Source organism: Nerophis lumbriciformis, linkage group LG15, assembly GCF_033978685.3.
Source record: "Nerophis lumbriciformis linkage group LG15, RoL_Nlum_v2.1, whole genome shotgun sequence".
NCBI classification, from domain to species: Eukaryota; Metazoa; Chordata; class Actinopteri; order Syngnathiformes; family Syngnathidae; genus Nerophis; species Nerophis lumbriciformis.
Genome location: NC_084562.2, coordinates 31,624,732 through 31,637,603, shown reverse-complemented (window position 1 = coordinate 31,637,603; position 12,872 = coordinate 31,624,732). Strand labels below are relative to the sequence as shown.

The following is a 12,872-nucleotide window of genomic DNA, read 5'->3' as shown; positions in this document are numbered from 1 at the left end:
CATTTTTCTGCATTCTTTCGTATCTCAAGTTATCATTACGTATATGTATTGTTGCATTTAAACAACTGTATTGTTGATAATAAAGGTAAATTATTGGTATTGTTCATTATCAATAGCGCTATTTCTATTGGTATTTGTATTGATCCATTTGTAGTGTAATAATGCTCATTGTCATTTCTGTATTATTTTTTATTTTTCGCTAACTGCTTATTTGCTATTACTTTTACCATCATATTTGTACATGTCATATTTGCTGATGTTGCTCTATTGTTGTTGTTGTTTGCTGTTGTTGTTTTTGTCTCTCTGTCTAATCCCCCTCTTGTCCCCACAATTTCCCCCTCTGTCTTCTTTTTTTTTCTCTTTCTATCCCCTCCTGCTCCGGCCCGGCTGCACTAAATGATAATATAAATACATTTAATAAAGTCAAATACAAATAAGGCAACAAGAGAAGTATCCTACACTTCTCTTTTGTAAAGTAAATCTGAACAGCCGACATGGGCATCTACCGTATTTTCCGCACTATAAGGCGCACCGGATTATTAGCCGCACCTTCAATGAATGGCATATTTCATAACTTTGTCCACCAATAAGCCGCCCCGGACTATAAGCCGCGCCTACGCTGCGCTAAAGGGAATGTCAAAAAAACAGTCAGATAGGTCAGTCAAACTTTAATAATATATTAAAAACCAGCGTTCTAACAACTCTGTTCACTCCCAAAATGTACGCAAATGTGCAATCACAAACATAGTAAAATTCAAAATAGTGCAGAGCAATAGCAACATAATGTTGCTCGAACGTTAATGTCACAACACACAAAATAAACATAGCGCTCACTTTCTGAAGTTATTCTTCATTCGTAAATCCTTCGTCTTCGGTGTCCGAAGTGAAAAGTTGGGCAAATGTGAGATCCAAAATGGCCGGTTCCGTCTCGTCGAAGTAATCGGAGTCAGTGTCGCTGTTGTCCAGCAGTTCTGTGAATCCTGCCTTCCGGAAAGCTCGGACCACAGTTGTGACCGAAATATCTGCCCAGGCATTTACGATCCACTGGCAGATGTTGGCGTCGTCTGGCGCTGCCTCCCTGTCTTAGTGAAGGTGTGTTCGCCTTCTGTCATCCATTGTTCCCACGCAGTTAGCAGTCTAGCTTCGAATGCCCTGTTGACACCAATATCTAGCGGCTGGAGGTCTTTTGTCAATCCACCCGGAATGACGGCGAGTATTGAATTAAGCGCGTAAGCGTGTCTCTCAATGTGATGTTATGAGCTAGCAAATATAACAACTACACTACCCAGCATGCAACGATAGTTACGAGCATGCGCGGTAGCCCTGAGAAGCGTTGTATGCTGGCAGTTAGAATGTGGTTATGAGCACGCTGTGAGTAAACGTTGAGAACTCAGTTAACACGCCTCGTCTGCATTATTTATAATTAGACAGACAACACACTTAATAGGAGCCATTTTGGGGTCTTTACATAAACACACAAATGGAAATGAAACGTCACATATCCCAGCATGCACCGCGCGCTTCTTCTACGGGGAAAAAAGATGGCGGCTGTTTACCGTAGTTGCGAGACCTAAACTTTATGAAAATGAATCTTAATATTTATCCATATATAAAGCGCACCGGGTTATAAGGCGCACTGTCAGCTTTTGAGAAAAATTGTGGTTTTTAGGTGCGCCTTATAGTGCAGAAAATACGGTATATGATTTGCCTGAGAAGCTGGACAGGACATAAAAAAAATAAAAAAATAAAATAAAAAAAAACATTGCAGTGCATCTCATTGTATTGTGCAGGTGCACCGAAAGCACCTGTAATGACTGTATTATGCTAATAGTATATATTTATACCATGAATTGGACCCCGACTTAAACAAGTTGAAAAACGGATTCGGGTGTTACCATTTTGGGGTCAATTGTACGGAATATGTACTGTACTGTGCAGTCTACTAATAAAAGTCTCAATCAATCAATCAGTACAGACGTAGTCAAAGTAATAAGTAGTTTCAATGGGGTTATAATTACCATAACAATACATTGCTGACCCACCTTAATGTGATTCTTGACAACATTCGTTCTTTGCAGTCTTTGGTCCTCAGGTATGCCGATCTCCTCCCAAATGTCCTTCAGGTGGCACAAAGCTTTATTGAGGCACGACACGGACTCTGCTGCGAGCGCCACACTGCAAACATATTTCATGTCATTAGTTCATTGAATTCAGATGCATACTTGCTAACGTGCACAAGTCCACATACATGTCGTCGCTCACACTTGGTTACGACGTGTACATGTACTCCACTAACAAATTCAAAGTCTGAAAAGTTAAAACACAAAAACGTACCTTCTCCTCATTTTCAATGGAAGTTGTGGCCGCCACCAATCGGTCAGAAGCGATGAAAAGACTAACCAGAGAGAGAAATGATCGGTCAACGTTGCGCGCTGCCAGAGTGAGCCGTTGGTCACTGGCAGTTCAAAATCCCACCAAGCAATGCGCTGCTCTCCCATTGGCTCGTTAAGAAATAGGCGCGTGTTTTATTGCCAGCGTGAGCCGCCGGGACTGTTTGCCGACTCTCTTACTAGAAGCACCACCCACCTAACTCTACCGTCATTAAAAACAAACGTATCCTCGTAATGGAAAGCGTTTGGAGGGAGCGATCCTACAAATGTGGCCGTCGGTTAGTGGTGTGCGATACCATTGATTCTCTTTCCGATCAGATACCGAGTTGGTATCGGCAATACAGATCCCATACCGATACATTGTGCAAATGTGCTTTTGTGTCTGCTAAAATTTAAAAAGTTGTGTATTTCGAACAATAACAGCAGAGAGAAAACATTATTTATTCTTACTATTCATTATACATTGTCTTTATTATATTATATATTATTTGTTTATTTATTATTATTACATAGTTTTTTATAATTATTATTTTGTATTTATTTATTGTCAACTCTGAAGTATATTGAGGTAGTGGCTTGAATATAACAGAAAAAACAGAGGACAAAATCATACAAAGCACACATAAATGGTGTTTCAAACCAGAATAAAAGGAAATAAGTAACATAATAAAAACAACAAAATAAATTAATTCATAAAAAACACTATTAGGATAAAAAGTAAGTCACAATTCAGTTACATGAACATGTTAACGTGAAAATACTGAACATGTAAACAATAGCATTCAACATTGACACATTGTCTCATTCGCAAGTTTAGTTACTTTTTTTACACAATGTTCCTGGCAGGGGCGTCACTAGCTTTTAAGGACAGGGGGGGCTTAGCCCCCAGGAGATGCACAGGATGCGAGTGAATGTAGCGCACGAGCACAAAACTTCACAAACGGCTAACAAAGACATAGAAATTATTCATTGTTATTAATATTACTTTAAAAAATGCACGAGACGAACTGAAATGCTCCCCGGGACGATGGCTTTTAACCATTTTTTTTTCTTTTTCTTTTTATGTATTTATTCATTCTACATTTTATATTAAATGTCTTGGTTTTTCCTCCCTCTGAAAATCCTCGAAATGTTTAACAAGCTATCCTATAATAATACAACAGCCATTAATGGAACAATACAATAAAACAAATATATTTAATGATGTTTTTTCATTATTTTAACAATAGGCTAATGTATATTACTTTATATAGATTCTGCAAGAAACACAAAACTTAAAAACTAAATTATTTACAATTGCATTGTAAAGGAAGACAGAAGTCCACGCAGGAGAAAAATGACTACAAAGATGGTGTCTGGGTTTTTCTTATATATATACTGTATATAGGGACGGCGTGGCGAAGTTGGTAGAGTATATATATATATATATATATATGTCATTACGTAACATCACCAGAATGATTGACAATTAGGAGGACCAATAGTCAACATGATCCACCCAGAAATAAATAAAACAAATGGCTTATCGATAAGCCATTTAAAAAAAAATAATGTTTTAATATTTATTTATATGTATCATTATTCTCCTACTCACCTTTCCAGTAGAGGCCTCTCCCCACCTCACTTTCTGTGCTCCTCTGCCCTGACTCCTACAGGTCAATAGGGGTGGTGGAGTGATTATTATTATTATCTACTGATGATAGTCATACGTGAATGAGCTCAGCTCCTCTTCTCCTCCATGTGTAAAGTGAGAAACACAGCTGATGCTCCAGAAGGAAGTAACCCCAAAGATAGCAAATGGTAAAAAAGAGTGCACATTTAACTTTATAAATAACCAGGACCTTCATGATGCATTTCAGGCTGACTAGTTAACTAGCCCCCCTAAAATAGGCCTAACAATGTATATATATATATATATATATATATATATATATATATATATATATATATATACACACACACACATACACACATATACATATATATATATATATATATATATATGTATATGTGTGTGTGTGTATATATATATATATATATATATATACTGTATATATATTTAGACTTAGACAAACTTTAATAATCCACAAGGGAAATTGTTCAACACAGTAACTCAGTTACAATGATGGAAAGTGTAAGGCTGGAAAGGACAATGCAGGTATAAATAGACTACTAATATAGCGATATAAAATCTAACATATATACGAATATATACATAATATGTGTACAGTTTATTATATATACAGATATACTATATTCTGTCTATTATGTCTATAGGCTTCTGGCGACTCGACCATGAAGCCCATTTTTCTTTAAGTGCCTCCTTATTGTGCACCTTGACACAGCCACACCACAATTTTTCAGAGAGTCCTGTATTTCAGCTGAAGTTATTTGTGGATTTTTCTTTGCATCTTGAACAATTTTCCTGGTAGTTGTGGCTGAAATCTTTGCTGGTCTACCTGAATCCCTCATTTTCCACTTCTTAATCAGTGTTTGAACACTGCTGATTGGCATTCTCAATTCCTTGGATATCTTTTTATACCCCTTTCCTGTTTTATGCAGTTCAATTACCTTTTCTTGCAGATCCTTTGCCAATTATTTTGCCTTCCCCATGACTTAGAAGCCAGAAACATCAGACAAGATATTTAACGTTCACACTGGGAAACTTTGTTATTTTTTCCAAATATTAGCTCATTTGGAATTTGATGCCTGCAACATGTTTCAAAAAAGCTGGCACAAGTGGCAAAAAAGAGTGAGAAAGTTGAGGCATGCTCATCAAATACTTATTTGGAACATCCCACAGGTGAACAGGCTAATTGGGAACAGGTAGGTGCCATGATTGGGTATAAAGCAGCTTCCATGAAATGCTCAGTCATTCACAAACAAGGACGGGGCGAGGGTCACCACTTTGTCAACAAATGAGTGAGCAAATTGTCCAACAGTTTAAGAACAACAACAAGCTATTGCAAGGAATTTAGGGATTTCACCATCTATGGTCTGTAATATCATCAGAAGGTTCAGAGAATCTGGAGAAATCCCTGCACGTAAGCGGCAATGCCCGTGACCTTCGATCCCTCAGGCGGTACTGCATCAAAAAGCGACATCAGTGTGTAAAGGATATCATCACATGGGCCCAGGAACACTTCAGAAAACCACTGTCAGTAACTACAGTTTGTCGCTACATCTGTAAGTGCAAGTTGGACTGATGCAAAGTGGAAGTGTTCTGTGGTCTGACGAGTTCACATTTCAATTGTTTTTGGAAACTGTGGACGTTGTGTCCTCCAGAACAAAGAGGAAGAGAACCATCTGGATTGTTATAGGCGCAAAGTGTAAAAGGCAGCATGTGTGATGGTATGGGAGTGTATTAGTGGCCAAGGCATGGGTAACTTACACATCTGTGAAGGCACTTTTTCATGGAGGCCCCTGCTTATTTCAGCAAGACAATGCCAAGCCACGCGTTACAACAGCGTGGCTTCATAGTAAAAGAGTGCGGGTACTAGACTGGCCTGCCTGTAGTCCAGACCTGTCTTCCATTGAAAATGTGTGGTGCAATATGAAGCCTAAAATATGAGAAGGGAGACTGTTGAACAACTTAAGCTGTACATCAAGCAAGAATGGGAACTAATTCCACTTCTCAGTTCCCAAACCTTTACTGAGTGTTGTTAAAAGGAAAGGCCATGTAACACACAGGTAAAAATGCCTTTTTTGCAATGTGTTGCTGCCATTAAATTCAAAGTTTATGATTATTTGCAAAAAATAACATAGTTTCTCAGTGTGAACATGACATATGTAGTCTTTGCAGTCTATTCAATTGAATATAAGTTGAAAAGGATTTGTTGTATTCTCTTTTTATTGACCATTTACACAACGTGACAACTTCACTGCTTTTGGCTTTTGTCATCGATATTTTGTTGGTATTGATCTGAGTTTTGTGTGCAGCACATTCCAGTGACGACATGATGATGTGCCTTGACTGCCCTCGCATGCGACCGCTTAACGACCCCGTCGCGGTGAAGGCGGTCCAGGAGACGGTGCAGAAATACAACCAGGAGTCCAACAACCAGCATTCATTTGCTCTGCTGGAAGTTGGACGTGTGCTGAGCGGGGTGAGTACTTCCTCTTTGCGTGCACAGACTGCGGCGAGAGGTGTTTAACACGGGCTTCCATCCTGACGCAGTACATCCCATCCGTCGGCATGATGACCTACCCCAAGTTCATCCTGGTTGAGACAAACTGTCCCAAAGACTCCCGCATCGCCCCGGAGGCCTGCACGCCTCGCTGCCCCCATAGAGCTGTAAGTTCCAATGCCCAAACATGCTAGTGCTATTATGCTAAAGCATCTTTTTGTCTCGTCATGGAATCTTCTCTGATTTTTGTCTTACAGCAACACGCCATTTGCTCAACATCCTATTCTTCCAAGAATCTAGTTCGATCGCCACAGTGTGAATTATTCCCAGTCAAAGTAAGTCCACACTTTAAAGGTGCGTTCATTATTTGATCATAACAGGCCCGGCCCTAACCAATCTGGCGCCCTAGGCAAGATTTTAGGTGGTGCCCCCCACATCGGCAGTGAAGTGTATATACTCACAAGAACCTGAATAGCTTTGTCTTTGACCTTTTTTTTTTTTACTTACAACTATACCTAATATATAAAGGGGTGGAAAAGTGACTATTACCTGCAGGGCAAACATTAGCTAACCAGAAGGCAATAACAATGTAAACAAAAAACACCTGCTTGGGAGAGATCTAATACAAACATTTATATGCACGTACAACACTTAGAACTTTTAGCATATCAGTATGTGGAATTAAATTATGGAATGGATTAAGTAAAAAAGTTAAAAATTGTACTGATATGATCCAGTTTAAGAGGTTGTTCAAAATAATAGTGCTTACAGAGTACAAAGAAGAAGAATTATGAGAAATACTTTCAACCTTATTGAAAATAAGATATTCTTCATCTCAGTATGTTAATAATGACTGAATTAATTAATTAATTACATATTACAAAACTGTTGTATACTAACTCATAGATGTTATTTTATTATATAAAAAGGTCAGTAAATGATTCTATATATTTGTAAACGCTTTGAAGTGGGAAAGAGGTAGGATTAAATAAGCTTTGCTTCTTCCTACTCCTTTTCGGGCATGATGTAAAATGAAATGATATGAAATTGTGTGATGTATTATGATGTAAGTGTGTTCATGTTCGAAATAAACTAAAGAAAGAAAGAAATGTCCCTGAGGAATGTAAGGTGGGAGTACTGTAATTACCTAACGTTACATTATTATTTTCCATAACAATTTAGCCCCCTCCACAATATTAACCCGACGTTAAAACACAACTATTAGCAATTGCCGAATCATGTAACATTAGCTTAATGCTAAAAAGCCAGGTTACTATCACATTCTGTAACAGACAAATAATTTCATGTAGGCTAACGTTACCTACCTGCTACCTCTGTCTTTGCTCGTTTCTCCTCCTCTTCTTTTCTCTTTTTTCTTCCCTGGGCACCTGACAGTTTTGGCATCTTGTGTTGATTTTTTGATGTGGGGACGTCCAAAAAGAGTCATGATACGGGAAGGGAGGGGGCGCACCGTGCGGGGGAGGAGGGGGGGGGGGGGGCGTAATGTTGTAACAAATAATATTTCTATTAAATAGGCTTTACTTTGCATTTTAATTAACGTGGGATTATTTTTTGTATTTAGAAATAATAGTACCAATTTATTATTATTATTTTTTTTTTCTCCCAACTTTTGTGGCACTGGCGTGGCGCCCCCTGATGGACGGCGCCCTTAGCATTTGCCTATACGGCCTATGCCACGGGCCGGCCCTGGATCATAATCACACAAACTGCGTGGTAGGACTCTACCGCCCTCGGGCCTGGCGAGGTGGAGCCCCAGTGCGGGTCGTCCTTCCACCAAAGTCCTGAAGCGGCCGCCTGCAGTTCTCAGCAGACCAACACTGATCCGGTGTTGTACCAAAATCTGTTACCCATCGGAATTTGTAACTCCAGGGGGCGATGTTCCCATGACGTTTGTTTGATGGTTAAACGGCAAGCCCAAAGAGGAAAAGAAGAACGCTTGCGTAAATGGCGTAAACTATCCTTAATGCTGAAACGTTAGTTGTCAGAATTTCAGCATTAATAATAACAATGGACTCATACCAGAGGTGTGGACTCGAGTCACATGACTTGGACTCGAGTCAGACTCGAGTCATGAATTTGATGACTTTAAACTCGACTTGACAAAATGTAAAAAGACTTGCAACTCGACTTAGACTTTAACATCAATGACTTGTGACTTCACTTGGACTTGAGCCTTTTGAATTGACATGACTTGACATGACTTGCTACTTTCCCCAAAACCCAAAGATGAAAAAGTTATTCGGGAGTGCTCCGTATTTTTCATTGTGTACTTGTCTATCAGCGTTGCGTGTGTCAGCTGGTGTGCTCTCAGTACAACAGCCAATCAAATTACATCTACTTTGTTTTCATCACACAGCATTCATCCAATCAAATTGCAGGACAACCAACGAAGAAGACATGTCCAAACCACATGCCAGTGAACAAAAAATGATACCTAAAATAATTTCGTTTTGGGTATAAAAATTACGAGGTGGTCAACACAAAACGGTTTGCAGTATGCAACACATGCGGTTCCAAAATGACTGATGGAGAGGCAACAACTTCCAACTTCGTCCGGCATTTGAAGTTGCACAAAGAACGGTAAGTTTTGAATGTAAGATAACGTTTATTGGCTAAGTAACGTGACTTTTATTTGCTGTGTAGTTAAATCAGTGAGGCTGTAAACTCACTGCTAACGTTATAACGTTATTGCAAACACGGGAATCTGTTGCAGTTCACTACCTTATTCATACTTTTGGTTCAGTGATTTTTTTTAAGCAGGGTTACGTTAGTCAATATATCACACGTAACGTTAGACGGCGGTCAGCAGCACCGCGTATTTTAGCCACCTAAAAAAAGACAAAAATAGTCAAATAAAGGTCAGTTAAAATGTATACTATATTATGAATATGCGTACCGTTTTAGCTAGCTTTCTGACATACTGTTGGTTGTTTACCTCAGTGGTCCCCAACCACCGGGCCGCGGCCCGGTACTGGTCCGTGGATCGATTGGTATCGGGCCGCACAAGAAATAATTTTTTTTTTCTTTCTTTTTTTAATTAAATCAACATAAAAAACACAAGATACACTTACAAGTAGTGCACCAACCCAAAACAACTCTCTCCCCCCTTTTGTTCTGGGCATTGAACATGAAGACTCTTCCTTCACTGTTCCGAGTGGCCATGAGAGTCTTGGCAGTGCCTGCCTCCAGTGCTCCAGTGGAGCGAGTTTTCAGCCATGGTGGCATCATACTACGCCCCCATCGTGCACAAATGACTGACAGACTCTTGGCTAATTTGGTCTTTTGCAAATGCAATGCAGCATAGGGCCCTGACATATAAAAAGTACAACTTTTTTGTTATGTTCACGTATATGTCATGTTTTTTCAATGTTAACACTTTTGTACAAATAAGTACATTTGCACTTTATTTTTCAATGTGTTTGTTCTGTAAAGGAAAGAGTTAATGTTTAAAATGACTGGTTAATAGTGCTATTATAAAGTGCAATGTCAGCACAATTTTCTTTCCTGCAATTTAAAATGCACTTGTTTTAATAAATAAATACAGCGTTTGAAAAGCATACACAATCTGTGTTAATATATTAGTCTGTGGTTAAAAGGACTTGAAAGGACTCGAAACTCAAAATGCAGGACTTAGGACTTGACTTGAGACTTTCCAGTCTTGACTTTGGACTTGACTCGGGGCTTGCCTGTCTTGACTCGGACTTGAGGGCAAAGACTTGAGACTTACTTGTGACTTGCAAAACAATGACTTGGTCCCACCTCTGACTCATACTATAATGAAAGTAAATAATTGATTTCCAGAATATGTGTCATTTATTAATGCTGAAATTCTGACAACTGACGTTTCAGCATTAAGGATAGTTTACGCCATTTACGCAAGCGTTCTTCTTCTTCTCCTCCTCTTTGGGCTTGCCGTTTAACCATCAAACAAACGCCATGGTAACATCGCCCCCTGGAGTTACAAATTCCGATGGGTAACAGATTTCGGTACAACACCGGCTCGCCACCAGATTTGTCCCTTCCCTCTCGCCGTACAACTGGCGCAGCAAAAGGCGATTTAAAGTGCGCCATTGTTATCGCTGCACATGGCGAGTCAATAAAAAGATTGGAATTCCAGAACCTCTCTCTTCTTCTGGCCCTAAACTCGTCCGATGTGTGGGTCGATCGCGGATCTGCAAACATGTGACTCGTTTGACCGACCGTTCTCTGAGTGGAGCTTTCAGCTTTGCACCTCTCGGAGCTCCAACACGTCCTCCTCGGGTGCTTTATCAGGCTCACCAGACGTTAGATCATTCAACTTGAACACAGAAGGAAAATCAACAATTACCATAAATTCCGGACAGGGTTGTACTAATTAATACTAATACTAATGAATTAAAAACGGTAATATACTGCTTCTGAAAAATACTTGGACTATTTTTTTAAAGGACATGACTGCGCGCCCTCGTCACATTGCTGGTAAAACGAGCAGACGCAGAGTCAGTGACGGGCAAGCTACTTGGAAAATGCAGTAAGCTAAGCTACAAGTTACTCTTGATTAAATGTAGCTAAGCTCTCCCCAGATAATTGCTGTAAGCTATACTACAAGCGAAACAGCAAAAGTAACTTGCTTCATCAAAGCTACATTTAAAGGAGCCATATGTAATTATGTGGCCAGAAATGGTACTGCAATCAGGGTAAAAATTCTGTTGTCCCCTCCCTCTTTCCCTGATTGAGGTTGGCAGATACGCAGCCAAATCCAGCTGGAAGGAACTTCAAACTTCCACTGCCTCTTACTAAGGGTTGAGGTGCTGAATAGACAAGCGTTTTGTCAATAACAAATCTCTAACCAATACATTTTACACAGAAATGAGGCTATTTTCAGGAAGAAGTAGGTCATGCCTGCGTACAATATCACAACAATCACATGGTTATTGTCAGTACTATCAGAAAACTAAAACTAAAACCAACAACAACCAACGCTAGCAATGGTTATACTGGTGAAAATAGGTAGAGCATGCTTAGCAGACTAATGTACGCCCAAAACTAAAGAGAAGACATTTTACCAAGGTATGCCTATAGGCTACTGTTTCAAACCTTTCAGATTGCCATATTACTGTACTGTACTGTACGTCGTCATGTCTTTTATAAGGATTGTGAATGATGGTCAAAATTCCAAAAAAGTGCAGTTCCCCTTTAAAAGAACAAGTGTCATTAACAGACTAGCAGCCAGGCTAGTGCATGATTGGATGTAAGAAACATTAAGTTAAAAGGCTCACCAGTTGATGGTCACATGACTGCCACGAGCATTATAAACAATCATTAAAATAAAAAATGAACCCTCTGTGATTCTTGATCACTATCAATCAATCAATGTTTATTTATATAGCCCTAAATCACAAGTGTCTCAAAGGGCTGCACAAGCCACAACGACATCCTCGGTATAGCCCACATAAGGGCAAGGAAAAACTCACCCCAGTGGGACGTCGATGTGAATGACTATGAGAAACCTTGGAGAGGACCGCATATGTGGGTAACCCCCCCCTCTAGGGAGACCGAATGCAATGGATGTCGAGTGGGTCTAACATAATATTGTGAGAGTCCAGTCCATAGTGGATCCAGCATAACAGTAAGAGTCCAGTCCACAGTGGGGTCAGCAGGAAACCATCCCGAGCGGAGACGGGTCAGCAGCGCAGAGATGTTCCCAACCAATATACAGGCGAGCGGTCCACCCCGGGTCCCGACCCCGGACAGCCAGCACCCCATCCATGGCCACCGGATCTGTGTGTCTCCCCTTCCACAAGGGATAGGGGGGAGCAGAGGAGAAAAGAAAAGAAACGGCAGATCAACTGGTCTAAAAAAGGGGGGCTATTCAAAGGCTAGAGTATACAAATGAGTTTTGAGATGGGACTTAAATGTTTCTACTGAGGTAGCATCTCTAACTGTTACCGGGAGGGCATTCCATAGTGCTGGAGCCCGAATAGAAAACGCTCTACAGCCCGCAGACTTTTTTTGGGCTCTGGGAATCACTAATAAGCCGGAGTTCTTTGAACGCAGATTTCTTGCCGGGACATATGGTACAATACAATCGGCAAGATAGGCTGGAGCTAGACCGTGTAGTATTTTATACGTAAGTAGTAAAACCTTAAAGTCGCATCTTAAGTGCACAGGAAGCCAGTGCAGGTGAGCCAGTATAGGCGTAATATGATCAAACTTTCTTGTTCTTGTCAAAAGTCTAGCAGCCGCATTTTGTACCAACTGTAATCTTTTAATGCTAGACATAGGGAGACCCGAAAATAATACGTTACAGTAATCGAGACGAGACGTAACGAACGCATGAATAATGATCTCAGCG

General features: G+C 40.1%; 1 protein-coding gene across 4 annotated transcripts in view; it reads right to left on the bottom strand.

Annotated features, from left to right (window-relative positions):
* Window positions 1–2,490, bottom strand: part of prc1b (protein regulator of cytokinesis 1b) — a 46,720-nt gene extending 44,230 nt beyond the window's left edge. For all 4 annotated transcript variants that reach the window (XM_061975037.1, XM_061975040.1, XM_061975039.1 and 1 more), the window contains exons 1-2: window positions 2,335–2,490; window positions 2,043–2,175 (exon numbers count right to left, since the gene is read on the bottom strand). In XM_061975037.1, coding sequence (XP_061831021.1) covers window positions 2,043–2,175; window positions 2,335–2,345 — 144 coding nt within the window. In that variant the 5' untranslated portion in view covers window positions 2,346–2,490. The remainder of the gene's footprint in view (window positions 1–2,042; window positions 2,176–2,334) is intronic.
* Between the last annotated feature and the right edge of the window lie 10,382 nt (window positions 2,491–12,872).